The sequence below is a fragment of the Nipponia nippon genome, unplaced genomic scaffold (genome assembly GCF_047370975.1).
Source record: "Nipponia nippon isolate SJK-2023a ecotype South Korea unplaced genomic scaffold, ASM4737097v1 scaffold_6, whole genome shotgun sequence".
Classification (NCBI taxonomy): domain Eukaryota; kingdom Metazoa; phylum Chordata; class Aves; order Pelecaniformes; family Threskiornithidae; genus Nipponia; species Nipponia nippon.
The window spans coordinates 12,662,188-12,675,766 of record NW_028262380.1 but is presented as its reverse complement, the minus strand read 5'-3'; the positions used below and the strand labels follow the sequence as shown (position 1 = coordinate 12,675,766).

Sequence of the window (13,579 nt, the reverse complement as noted above, 5' to 3'; positions counted from 1 at the left end):
ATTTATGATGTTCAGTGCCCAGATTTTGGATAATGTTCTACGGGTCCTAAAGCACACTATGGAGGTATCAGAGATGGTAGGTGGGTGTTCGTCTTTTTTTACTACTTGTTTGTGCAAGTTCTTGTGCATAGCAGTTCTTTTAGTGTTATCTTTATCAATGGGGGCATTTGGTGCCCTGGACGACAGGTATTATTAGAGCCCAGGATGCTTTGTTGCTGAGACCATATGCGGTGGTGTTACACGTGTCTTGGTCAGGCAGGGTCTAGAGCTATTTACTGCATTTTACACCACAGGGTATTTGCTACGGGATGTTTTTTGCTTTTTTTTGTTTGTTTCGGGTTGGTTTGTTTTTTAATTATTGTTACTCTGCAGTACATGAGTATTTTCTTGGACCGAACTGTTAAAACTCCATGATCATCTCTGGGTGGAGTCAGAGCTATTTTGATGCTCGTAATTGTCTAGATTGGTTTTCTGGAATTTTTTTCTTCTTTTCTTACCACAGACAGTTCTTTCTCCATTTATTTACATTGAATTTCTTCTGACATTTTAATCACTGGTGAAGTTGTGAAAGGTATTTCTGGAAATCCCTGTAGTTGGTTTACTATCCTGAATAAATTAGTAACAGCAAAATTTTCATCTTGTTTTTTTTTCCCCAATTCTTTCCATTATTCTGATACGTACAAGGCTCAGACCCCAGCCCTGTGGGATCCTAAGGCCAAGGCCACTGGAAATAGAGAATTTATGCCCTATTTTTTGTTTGCTTAGCAACCAGTTGTTTATCCTATTGTGTCTTTTCCTTTTCTCTGGTAGCTACTTAAACCTCTGTAGTGACGGACCTTGTCAAAAGTGTGTTGAAGAAATCCAAGCAGAGTATGGTCTTTTCCTGGAGGCTCACTAACAGCCTCGCAGACCTCTTAGCACTGACACCCCAGTATAAAACCTGTGTTGACTCTACCCAAGCACACCGATTTCTCAGTCTGTTCACTAATGCTTCACTTCATTATACCATCTGTCAATTTGCCCAGTACAGCTGTAAAAGTCTGTCCTAATTTTTTTCCCTCAACATTTGGAAGATGGTGTCCCATTTGGCATCGTTCATTCTCTAGCAAGGAGCCCTTCTTTGTAAAGCCCTGTGCTTAAGCACTGTAATGAGGGGTCTGATGGTGCTCAACTTATGCAAACAACAAAAAAAAAGAAGTTAACATTAAAGCACTCCAATGCTTACAATGTGGGTGCCCACCTGCAAGAATAAACCGCAATGGAGTAAGTTAGGGGTTGATGGGGTCTTTCATATTGAATGCCTTTGGGGTGCAACTGGGTAGACCAAATATTAAATGTAGCTTATCATTAAGATCCTCTTGAATGCTTTTTAGGCCGTGAGCATGAGTAACGAAGGTATTAATTCTCTAATTTTTGCATATATATTATTATACTATAATAATAGTATATAATACACAATATAACTATTCTAAATATATATTTTTTTATATAACATATATTTTTGTACAACTTGTCCTATATATATCTTTTCTACAGACATTCTTTCTTTCTCTAGAGAAACATTAATAATTCGCTTTGCTTTTGAAGGCTTTTTAATTGACAAAAGGCAGTGAAGGGTTATAAGCTTTGATTAAGCGGACAAAACGCTGTGTCTACTTGAGAGACAATTCTTACTAGTTATGCCACCGTGACATGTTTTACATATGCTGACCATCTTTTTCTCCTGAGGACAAGGAGGCTGTGAGTATGGAAAGGAAACCAATTAGACTACTTTATAGTACTGCTTCCCTGAGTTTGGTAAAACGAAATGTATTTTCTATTTAAGTATGACATTTGGTAATAATTTTAGTGTAATGGGAGCAAGAGCTAAATTTAGGAAAAGCAACAAGGAGTAATTATAGCTTATCAGTTCTCAATCTAATCTGTCAGTCATCTATAAGGAATTGCTATATTCCTAGTTAAGTAGCCTGATAATTAGCTCAGTTTGATTTTGATCCACTTTAATTTCTTAGGGGTAATTTTTAATGTTTTGCAGTTTTACATTATTTATTAATGGGGTTGATATCTAAGCAAACTGACGCAGTAACACTCAATAAGCGGTAACTTCTGCTGTGAGCTCTGAATACATTGAACTTCCATTTTCCATTGCTGGACTATCCCTTAGATAGACTGCATTCAAGCTGCAGAAGCAACTTAATGCAGAGTTAAAAGGGGGAAGAACTGATACAAAAAAAATACTAATTCTAACCTGTCTAAGCATTTTTCAACTGACTGGCATGGGAGAATGGTATGTGGTTGAGGACGACTATTGCGGGTGTCCTGCTAAGGTGTCACCTACTTATTATACTGACAAATACCAAGAACCAACAATGCAAATACTTCTTTTTTGACAGGTAACTTTATTAATAATGATCTTGGATCTGTCGCACCTACCAGGTGCCAGTCTTTTTTCACACTTTGCAAGACTTTCCGAAGAATAAACTAGAAAGGCATAAAGTTAGTTGAAGCTACTAAGACACACGTTTGTAGGTGGGTCTATTTTGGACTTTTTTTTTTTTTTTTTAACAGAAGTTTCCATGAATGTGTGTCAAAAAACTTAAATACATTGAGAAAAACAGTAGAAAGACTATATTTACAGTCAATTATAATGGGCACTGCCAACATATCCAATAACAAAAATAAAACAAAAACTTTTTTCATGTTTCTTTCATGCCTTTTTTCACAGAGATTTTTAAATATGATTTTGTTTTTTAAAAAATACAATAAGGAAATAATTACATTCTTAACATGAGAACATTATCTTACAACATACAGCCTGGGCCAATTAATTTGAAAGTGTCTAACAAAAATTGATACTAAATTAAGTATTCTCCATTTGAAAAATCAAATTGCCACAATCATCTCTTAAAAAAACACCTTTGATCCCCCAAAGTTATGATCTGTTTGTTTTTTTTTTTTTTAAAAAGCATCACCCATAAAAAACAATAAAAAAAGCACCTGGTACAGTAACAGGAGTTTGTTGAGGAAGCACAAGTGTAACATTTTCTTAAAAGACATAGAAATGCAATGGTTTAAAATACAAGAGTTTTTCTTTAAAACGAAAGTCATGCTGCTCTATCGCTGACTTTGCCTGGTGATCCTGAAATCTAAAAATGGTGAAAATACAAGCTCTGTCGCTTTTTATAAAGAATTGTACAGCAACAGTATTATTTAACAAAACGGAGTACATTTCACAGCACCGAATGTGGTCTATAGAGAGGTTATTTCCCGAGGTTTTTTGTTTTCCTCCTTTCAACACCTTGGCCATTATACAGAAGAGACATCTCACTAATGCAAGGTGCAATGGTACCAATGTACTTATACATTAGAGCCATACAATTACAGTACGTGCCGAGTTGGGGGCGAGGAGGCAGTGGTGGCTTTATGGAGCCTGTGCTGGAGGAAGGGTGAAAGATGCTTAATTTTGCCGGCAGCCCCTGCTGCAGTAGATGCTACAGGTGCTGAGGACGCTATAGGTACTGAGGGTGACCAGCATCTATGGCAGAGCAGAAGGCTGCAGCACCAGGGCTGGGTTTGTGTGCATGGCCCCAGCACCATGCGGTTTCTGTTTGCTTGGACAGAAATTTGCACACTTCCCTCTCAGGCATGGATTAAAACCTGTCCTTGCCAAGGATTTATTTTTTTTTCCATGGGATATAGGGGGTGGAAGATACAATGCTAATATTGGGTAAACAAGACAAGTGATTTGGCTTTTGACTACTCTGCATTACTTGATGCGGGACCACTTCTTAATGGCAACTGATACATCATTGCAAATGTTGACTAGAAGCCTAATTTGCATCATAAATATGTACAGATATAAATTAAATATTTATTGAAATATACAAATAAATAACTTAATTTGAAATAAAAAGCCTAAATGAACTTACTTTTGCTTCAAATTTGTTTCTGCTCATATTTATGGGAACTTGATACTCTTTAGTCCATAGTCATACAGCATAGAATGTGCCCTCCACTTAGAGAGTTAGTAAGCAGATGACCGAAAATAATATAAAAAAATCCTGTTTTCAGTGAAAATCTCACTGACACTTGCTTCCCTACTGTATCTGCATTCCTGCAGCATTTTGTACAAAGCATAGTCCCAAGAAGCAAAGAGCCTTTTCTCCTTTTGGGCCCCATTTCTACTCTGCTGAGGTCAATGGCATCTCTGGCACTAACTGCATTTGGGAACAGGACCTGTGTCTTATCAGCTATCAGGTCTTTCTGATAGCTCTGTGCCTTCAAATCCCACCAGCTCCTGTGGGAAGTACTCTGGTATCCAGCTCATCTAGGAATCCCAGTGTAACCTTCAAGAGTCACACACGCCTATTCCTAAAGTTAAGAGATGAACGACAAGCTGGGCCATAAAGGGATGTGATCCTTGATATCTGCTGTGGTGCCAACTTTTGTGGCTTTAATTTTGAGCCTTAACTACTTATCAAGACTCCAACGCTAACATCTGTGATTATCTCAAAGTATGAGTAGTATTTTAGTTTTTTTAATTAAAGTGATTTCCTAGTCCTCACAGTTGAGGAGAAAAAAAAAATCTTGAGAATGTGATTGAAGGCTCTCCAAGGGCTTAAAAAAAACAGAGAGAAAAAATTAAAAGAACCCAACTCATTATATGGTTTTTTCCCTCTCTCTCTCCTGATTTTTTTAAAGCCAATCTTGAGATTTGGAAGGACATTAGTTGACAATTTACTGCATGTAAGTTCTTAGAAGTGACATGGATGGAGACAAAGAAGAACAGATTCCTATAATTTTACAGACTAAAATGCAAGACGCTATATCCTAGTAAACAGAAATGGACTCCTGTCTGAGAAAATCCCCAATTCTTTGTAAAATTGTTTATAAAAGAGTCTGGAAACTACCATCTTTTCAATCCATCTTCCTCAAAATAATAGCTGAGGTCTGAAGAGACGAAGGAAACTAAGTACAGCAGTGTTCTATAACTCAAGTTTAACAATACAATATTATAAAAAACAAAACAAGACTGACTGCATAAGCTATGCTGAGTTGCCATTACCTGTTGAGGATTAATTTCAATTACATTTTCTTCTTCTAAACTTATAGAACAGAAGCAGTATCTAAAAATACCTTTTGCCTTTTAGAAAAATCAGGAACAAATCATAGTTCGACAACATGACCTTTGAAGACAACTGGTGCTTCGGAATGCTAATAAAGAGAACGTACTAAAAGGCTTTTTTTTCCAAAGAATGGCAGATTTTTATCTCCCAATGACAAAAGCATCTGTCTAAATAGTATCCAAAAATGCTTCACAGCTGAGTTGTTTCATCCCATGGTCTCGCACCAGCGTAGGGGACAGCAGCACTGAAGAGCTCCTGCCTTCTCAGCCAAGCAAGCCATGCCATTCCTGTGAATGCATTTGTTCAGCTTTCTTTTGCCACGTGAACCACTGACAGCAAGGCGACTGCTAATCAGCAAGACTTCACTCAGCCACCTCTGTGGCAGACCTCGCAAAGTCAGTTTTAACCTGTAAGAGTACTTCTTATCCGTAATGATTTCACACCGGTCTTAACGCACCAGTCTTCAGTGGTGTTCAGGCCATCTGATGCGATATAATTAACATTGCTGGTCTATGCTGTTTCAGCAAAGTAAATTTTCAACTGTGACTTTATGCTCCTTTTTACTTACTATGGTTGGTTTGGTTGTTTTTTTTTTTTTTCATTTTCTTTACCAGTAGAGTTGGAAATAAAGAGTTACAGCTAATAAAAAGGGGCACACATAATTACACAGCAATACAGTAGAGGGAATAGTCAAATTAGCGCCAAGCTACCATTAACTTAACAGAATTATAAAACCTCTTATGTTGTATCGCTTGATACCACCTTTCAGATGAGTCTTTTGCAGCCTATGTCTTGGTCTATAACAGGTAAGGCCTTTATGGAAAGTGAGTGGTTTTGCTATATTTATGTTCCATTTTTCATCTCCCATTCCTGGAAGGGGGGAAAAAAAAAGATACGGAAAATGTTAGAGAAATGTGGATATTTCACTGATGTCATCAGCTCTGCTAAGCCGAAGCCAGCTGAGGTCAGTAACAGTTTTTCCATTAACTTTGCTGGATCGAGCCTTCTGCCCACAAATTAGGGAATGCTAACAAGTATGTCCTGATAGCGTCTGTGCGCAGCTTCCACCCCTCCGCAACTATATACAGCAACTTCTTCTCTAGCACAGTGCAAATAAGCCATGTTTGTTTTCTGCAAAGGATACTTACGGAGCAAATTCACACACCACAGTTGATCTAGAGCACTCAGCTGGAGCTGAATAAGAGAGAGGCTGATTTAGCCTATAGGGCTTTCTAACTTACTTGCATGAGACAGCAGGAAGCACTCAGTAGCTGACACCAAGTGATTGCTTTACTACTCTCCAATTTTTTATTATAGAACTCACAGCAGACACACGTTTCTATGGCTAAAAAGGGCAACTTACTGATGCAGAGAGACTTACACACAGGGTAAAGAAAAACAAGTTAGCTTACATTGCATTTGTTTCCCATATACATAATCCAAGTTGAATTATTGCTCAGCAAGTTAAAGAAATCACTTTGCCTTTCTGTGCCTCAGTTTACCCACCTGTTAGCTGAGGACAATGACACCTACCATCCACAGCAAAGCACGTAATCTATAATGCTTTCACCCATACGTCTCAGAGCAAGGTATTGCCATTTCTTCTGCCACATAAGTGGAAACTGTGAGATTGCTATAGCTAAACACCCAGTTAAATCAAACGTGTGGCTACTGAGTGATACCTACAGTATTTCCTAACGGTACATAGAAGCAGAAGAGCTCAGGAGGGCTGGGCTCAGCCTAGGACATGCGTACTGTACCTACTCCCTGACTTACACCCTTACAGCGATCAGAAAATAACGAAGATACGAAGAAGCTGGCCTCTCGCTGAAGTAATCCCCAAGGAGCAACTGCCCAGCTGCTCGTAGCCAGGCACTCGGGTCTACAGATTCCTCTCCCACCCATCTACTCTGCAGAGATACTCTGCAGGCAGCCTGCTGACTTGGCTCCCAACCTGAATTCCTGAATTTAACACTCATTCCACAACATTTAAGAGCTTTGACTGAAACCTGTTACTTATCCATGTAAATATCTGTTTCTGCAGCTGAAAGCAGTAATAGCATTACTTTGGCTGAACAGCTGCATGACCATGACACCTCTTCAACCATTGTAAAGCAACAGTAAAGGTCACATTTGGTGGCTGCTTTAGCAATATAAGAAAAAAAATCTTGGGTTTAAAGCAGGTAGACAATAGTTTATTTTATTTTAATCCTGTGGGGTTTTTTTTTCTTCATTTAAATGGTACTTTTACTAAAATACAAGATATTTTAAATATTTAGTTTTGAACTTCAAATTATGGCAAACCTAAAGTTAAAACACAGTATTGGTAAAAACTAAATTACTTTAAAATGGTTATTAAATGTATATTCTCTATGTATATGCTGCCAAAGCTCTAAAGGAAGTTGTTGGCTAAGGAACTGGGAGGAGAATTTTTCTGTGTGTTAAATAAGCCTTGAAAGCAGTAGCTTCTTTTGCAGGTGCAGAAGGAACATTTTCTTAGTTTCCATTTCTCCAGCAGGTTCAAGCCAATGAAAGAATGTTTAAGTCAACACTGACAGCCTGACTGGGAGCTGGGAAACTGGGAGAGCTCGTTTTCTTCTCTAGCCCCTGAACATAAGCAAAGTGTAAGCTGCTGACATTCACCAGTCCACCAGTTTTGAAAACAGATCAGAAATACTCACTGCAGTTTCCTTGCTACACATAACAATTTGGTTTTAGAAATTCATTTGAAATGTGAAATATTTAAATATTTTTTTTCTCTTGTACAGCAAAGATATCTGGAGTATTTTACTTCTCCAGGAATGCTAATGCAGAATATTGTTTTCCACATTTTAATACAGTCTCCATTTTCAGCCAAGTATAGATAACAAAACTGCAATTAAAATGCCTTCTGACTTCTTAAAATATGCATTGTTACTTTAAGTTAAAAGCATGTTACAAACAGAAAAGTTAAAAAAAATCTGAATATATGTATGCATATATGTGTATACGTACAGCGTATGTCCTAAACGGTCAATCCCCAAATTGCTGCTAGTTCTTAGATTTAACACTAGATCTGTCCTCTTGCTTCTCTCTATATTTCCCTCTCATGTCAGCGCATCTGAGAGGAGAGAGATTTTGGTGGAGCAGCTTCCAAACCTGCTGTCTCAGGTGCCTCGCCTCCCCTGGGAGGCATGGCTGGGCCACGCAGCTCTCGCAGAGCAGGCGGCACAGCGCACGCATTCGGCCGCAGCAGCAGCTGCCCTAGCAGAGAGCGGCACGGTGCTGTGAACTCACGACAGTGACACGAGGGTGGCTGCAAACACAAGGCTGGCTGGTGACAGACTTGGCATCCTTCATGCAAGGAAAGAGCAAGAAGGGAGGCATTCAGTGCATTCAAATACATACTGGGGAGAAAAAATAAACAGATGTTTCGAATGCTTACACAACTCCCTCATAACACTGGGAGATTTGCCAGGTGCTGAAGATGCAAGCGTTAGCACAGACTTGAAACCTGCTTCACGCCCACATATTACACTGAAATCCATGAGCGGAGAGCCAAGTAAGTTCTGCTGTGGGATACTCACGTGTGACGCCCTTTCTTTAGCCACATCTATAAGGCCTGGGCTCACACATAACTGCAAAAGGTCAAAAGAATTGAGAGCCAGATTCCACCCTCGCACATGTACAGTTAACTCCCCCTGAAAGCGGGGGTTGCTGCAGATGCGTACCTGATGGCAGACTTTGGCTGCAGCTCCTTGCAAATGGGCTGACTACAGCTTGGGTTGCACTATCTAATTCAGCAAAATTGCACTCATAACATTTAGTGCATGAGGTTTTAGGAAAAAGCTGTTAAAGCTGAATTGGATACTTGGAGTTCTTTTTCCCAGGATGGGAAATATGCTTAGTAGCTCCATATCCTTTCTGATTAGCCTAATCTTATATCCAAGATTCCTCTACAAAAGAGCTTGACCAACCTATCGTGCCATCCAGAGCACAGCGATATTGAACAACACAGCAGGGATTTTCCTGTATGGTATATGTTGAGCATAAAAAATGTACTACAGCTGGAAGGTATTCTTTACACCAAAAATGTTTAGGTTTTTATAGTGTCTTTGTTGCTCCAGCTCTAAAGATTAAATGGCTGGCTTTAATGTGCCTGTCCAGCATGTAGCACAAATCCACGCTCCCTTTTGTAAGGACTGTGCTCTAACTGCTAGAGCACATTCCCCCAAGTACCGCTGTGCTAACATGCAAATCTAAGATGAAGTGTATTTCTACAGATGATATCTTTATGAGACAAATTAGGGTATAATTGGAATACATAGATAAGCTTTAGAGCACATGAATCCTTCTTCAGCTTTGAAACACAAGCAGCAAACTTCAAAGTTAAATAGAACTGAAAACTATTACTCTGAGTTTAATTATTCTTAGTTGAATTTAAATGAATCAGACTAACTGGCAGAAAAAGCAGTTGATGTCTGTGGAAAAGATGGAGGAAATGGTGGTAGAAGAAGGGTGAGAAGGCTCTCATATAAGGTACAGAGGGAGAAGTAATTCATGGCCTGGGCAATGTAGAGAGGTTAAAGGGGCTTGAGGGAGGAAACGGAGAGAATAGGATGTGCCAGAAAGCCAAATAATTTGTTGAGAAGATGGTTTTTCAGCATCTACTACATTTAGGTGCCAGGCTCATGCTCAATCACTGTAAATGTATATAGTCAATGAAGACATTTAACAAAAGTTACTTAAAAAAATCCCTGTACAGAATACTTCATTGTTTTGAAAACAGAAATGGACTGCATAAAAGACAAATGTCTATGATTATTATTGTTTATAATTACGATTAGCAGTGAACTACTAAATCAACAAAAGCTTGGGCCAATGCTCTTACTGTCACCCTTGGTTATGTGCTGCCCACATGCTTATGTTGCTAGCAAATTTAGCCCAAAAGAATGGTCACAAAAATCTCATTTAAACTGAAGCACAAAAACTAGAAAACTCTTACAAGAGGAATGCAAACTTCAGCCTGGTACTTGTGAGACTAAATTAAATTAATTCAATTTCTACTTTAAATGTACATTAAGAGCAGATACTTGCACAACACATTGTTGATTATCGTAATGTAGAACTATTCTTTTCTTGTACCAGCTGGCAAAGATCAGCCCCGATCTTGTGTTGTTTCAGAAGACTTACTATAACAGTGCTCTTTTAACCACTTCTCTGCTACACAGATTAGTGTAACTTTATGAATTTTAGATGGACTGTCTACACAACAGACCACTTACTTACCTTGCAAATTAAATCTATAAAGGAGGAGAGAAATGCAGGGAATGAGAGAGTAGAGTCAAACCTGTCTCCCAAACTACTTACCAATTCTTCTGCAAAAGGTTCCCCAAAATCAGCAGTATTTATGTAGTAATACAAGTAATTTAGATATGGCACATTCTCTTCTTAAAGCTAAATTTCACCCACAGATGCAGCAGGAACCAACTTTTTCCTCTCTCTTTCTCTGTCTCGTCACAAGCAAGATTTTTTTTCAAGTAAGAAAAAGGACAGACAAAGAAAACTAGACGTAAGCCTTCTCACCTTTGCTTTTCGAAGGACATGGCCTCGACACGGAGAATTATTTGATGAGGGAGGTCGCTTCAGAGCTGCTGCGCTGTTCACAGGTATTGAGCATTCAGTATCACTGGTATCACAACTGGAGATTGGAGAGTTTTCCAAAGTTCGGTGCTTGAAAATTGGAGACTAATAAAGAGTGAAAACCCCACACTGAGTTTCCTCTGAATAGTCACATGAGCAATATTTTCTATCTAGACTTACTTAGAACTGAAGATTTTTTTTAAAGAAACCATATTCATAATAATGATGGATAAATGAAAAAGAGGTTAGAACAAAAGAAAACAAAACAAAGTGTTCCATCATGAAAATTCAAGCTTGTCTTCTGGGATTAAACAACATTGGGTCATCTGGAAGAACTGACACATCCCTCCGATCCTTCTGATGCAGCTACCCAGTTGTTTCTGACACAGATCTATAGCATGAGCCAGGGGTGCCATGATCCATTGTGAATGTGTGAGATGCAGCCCTTGCAAAGGGTGACAGTGACTGATAGGGGACTGACACAAGTAGGTCTCCATCACTGCACGATGACTTGGTGCATTTAAATCTCCCTGGGATGGAGCAATGTCTCTGTTCATGCACTTTTACAGTCACTGAGGACAATAAGGTTTCAGCTTTTGTACATCATCCTAACACATACTGCTTGTGATTCCCATGTCTACCTGCTCCCTGTTGCTACAGAAAGTACACCAGATGTAGGTGAAGAATGCAAATAATGCAGAAAGTAATTTCATTCTGCTCTTATTTCCTGGGCTTAATAAACCTTTTGAAAACTCTCAGTTCCCACTCATTTTACTGGAGCTGAGAAGCTCATGGTGCTGGGATTTGCATGTTTAATGGCTCTGCATACCTGTGGGCTTGATGTTCCCGACTTGGGCTCAATAGCCAAGCCCAGTGTGATGCCACCAGCCAAGGCTTTCTTCAGGCTCTCCTTCACCTCGGTCAGTTCTAGCTCCAGGTTTACACGCTCAGCCTCTTTCTGCTTACATTCCTCTTCCAATTTCTTTAACTTGTCTTCAAGAATCACTTGGGTCTTCCTGCCTATCATCCACAGCAATGTTATTATTTCAATAAGAAGCTTAAATTGACACTTACAGAAATTATTTTTTTTTTAAAAAAGTAAGGAACAAGGTCTCTAAAAATCAGTCACATGACAAAAAGTTACGTACTTTGCAAAAACCACTTTTTTCACGTAAAAACTTTAGCAACAGAAATCAAATGCTTTTTTTCAGGTCCCTTCCCTAGGTTTCTGGTCTAGTTTCAAGTCATATTTGTTTTGCTCTCTTTCCATGTCCTGAAAATATAATTAGCCAGTCACAATAAAATTACTCCCATGTTCTGCTTGTCTGAAGTCCCCATCAGTGTCACTTCATAGGTGTGTGTGTATATATATACACACACGTATATATAAAGTAAGTATATACACCTATACATAAATATAATATATATATCTATATAAATATTATTTTTTATATCTATATAGAAAGTAAGTAGAGACATTACAGAGTATTGTTTAACATCGAAACAAAACCTCATGTAGTGGCATCTCTTCAGCACAGAATACAAAGCTCTTTGGATAATTAAGCCTATTCAGGGCAGGATTCAGCACAAAAAAGCACCTCATACCAGCATTGACTTCAATGGCAGCACGTAGATCTTTTCTTTCTTTTCGGAGCTGGGCCAGCCTATTCCGGAGTGCTTCTTTCCTCTTTAGCAGCTCCTCCTCTTTGCTTTGTAACCTCTTTGCATCTGCCTCCACACGATTCTTCCCGTATTTGTACTGCTCCGCATCTGTGTGTATTGGATTGTGGTTATTTATGGTTAAATTAACAGTAAAACTCTAACCTGTTCCCTGAGACTGAACATCACATGAAGGATTTCCTCGTTTGAGAAACTGGTTTACCATCCCTCTTCCACTGCCTTTTTCTCAAGGTCTGTGATTCCCACTGAGTTCTGAAGCACAGCTTTGGAAATGATACAGGATAGACAGTTTGTTCTCCACATTTTGACAGGGAAGATAAGAAATACCAGTTACTTTATAGTACATTGGTTTTGAAAATTGGCCTTGCTTTCTATGTAGTTCAGAAGAAGGAAAGGAGGCTCCTCTTGTATCTCTGAACCCTTGATTTTTAATTGGAAGGGGTCAGAGGAAAAGCTACCTATTTGCCCTTTTTGCCTGGTTTCCATTCCTACTTCAAGTACTTAAATCACACGTCGTTTCTCACCTGACATAAGAGAATACAAAGAGGTTCTCACTTTTTTGATACTTGAGAGCTTTCTTCTTCTTTTTTTTAATTTCCCATATAAATGCTTTCATTTCATGGCTCACATGTATCTGTGGTCTAATTTATATCACAGCCCCTTCTATACCTCTGCTCCAGTTGCAGACTGAAAGAAAACAGGTCAGCTAACAGATCGCTTTGTCTGTCCGCATATCTGAAGGCAAAGTCAACTAAACCATTCCTGACAAATAGTTGTCAAGCCGGTTTTAGTCTGTCTTTAGTAAAGTGAGATGCCTTTACTCCCACAACTATCTATTCTGGTACCAATTGACCTGCATGGTTAGAAAGATACACACTTTTTTCCTGAAGTCTAACCCAAATTTCTCTTGTTGCCATTAAATCCATGACTTCTTTAAAATTTACCATGGGATTAAAAAAACCACATTCTTTCCTTCTCTAGCAGAAGCTGTATTTTTTAATCTATATTTTAAAAATATGATTATACCTCTTTTTTGTCTCTTCTTCTTTAAGTAAAGCAATCCCTGTTAGAGATTTCCTAGAGGCAATTCACCTGCCTGGAAGAACCCTCTTTCTGAGCATGCCACTCACCAATTGAAATCTCCTCTCTCT

At 38.7% G+C, this 13,579-nt stretch overlaps 1 protein-coding gene across 3 annotated transcripts in view; it reads right to left on the bottom strand.

Annotated features, from left to right (window-relative positions):
- Positions 1-3,025: 3,025 nt before the first annotated feature.
- Positions 3,026-13,579, bottom strand: part of AFAP1 (actin filament associated protein 1) — a 116,913-nt gene continuing 106,359 nt past the window's right edge. For all 3 annotated transcript variants that reach the window (XM_087737333.1, XM_087737335.1, XM_087737334.1), the window contains 4 exons: positions 12,354-12,518; positions 11,578-11,768; positions 10,692-10,853; positions 3,026-5,996 (listed from right to left, as the gene is read on the bottom strand). In XM_087737333.1, the coding sequence (XP_087593459.1) occupies positions 5,970-5,996; positions 10,692-10,853; positions 11,578-11,768; positions 12,354-12,518 (545 nt within the window). In that variant the 3' untranslated portion in view covers positions 3,026-5,969. The remainder of the gene's footprint in view (positions 5,997-10,691; positions 10,854-11,577; positions 11,769-12,353; positions 12,519-13,579) is intronic.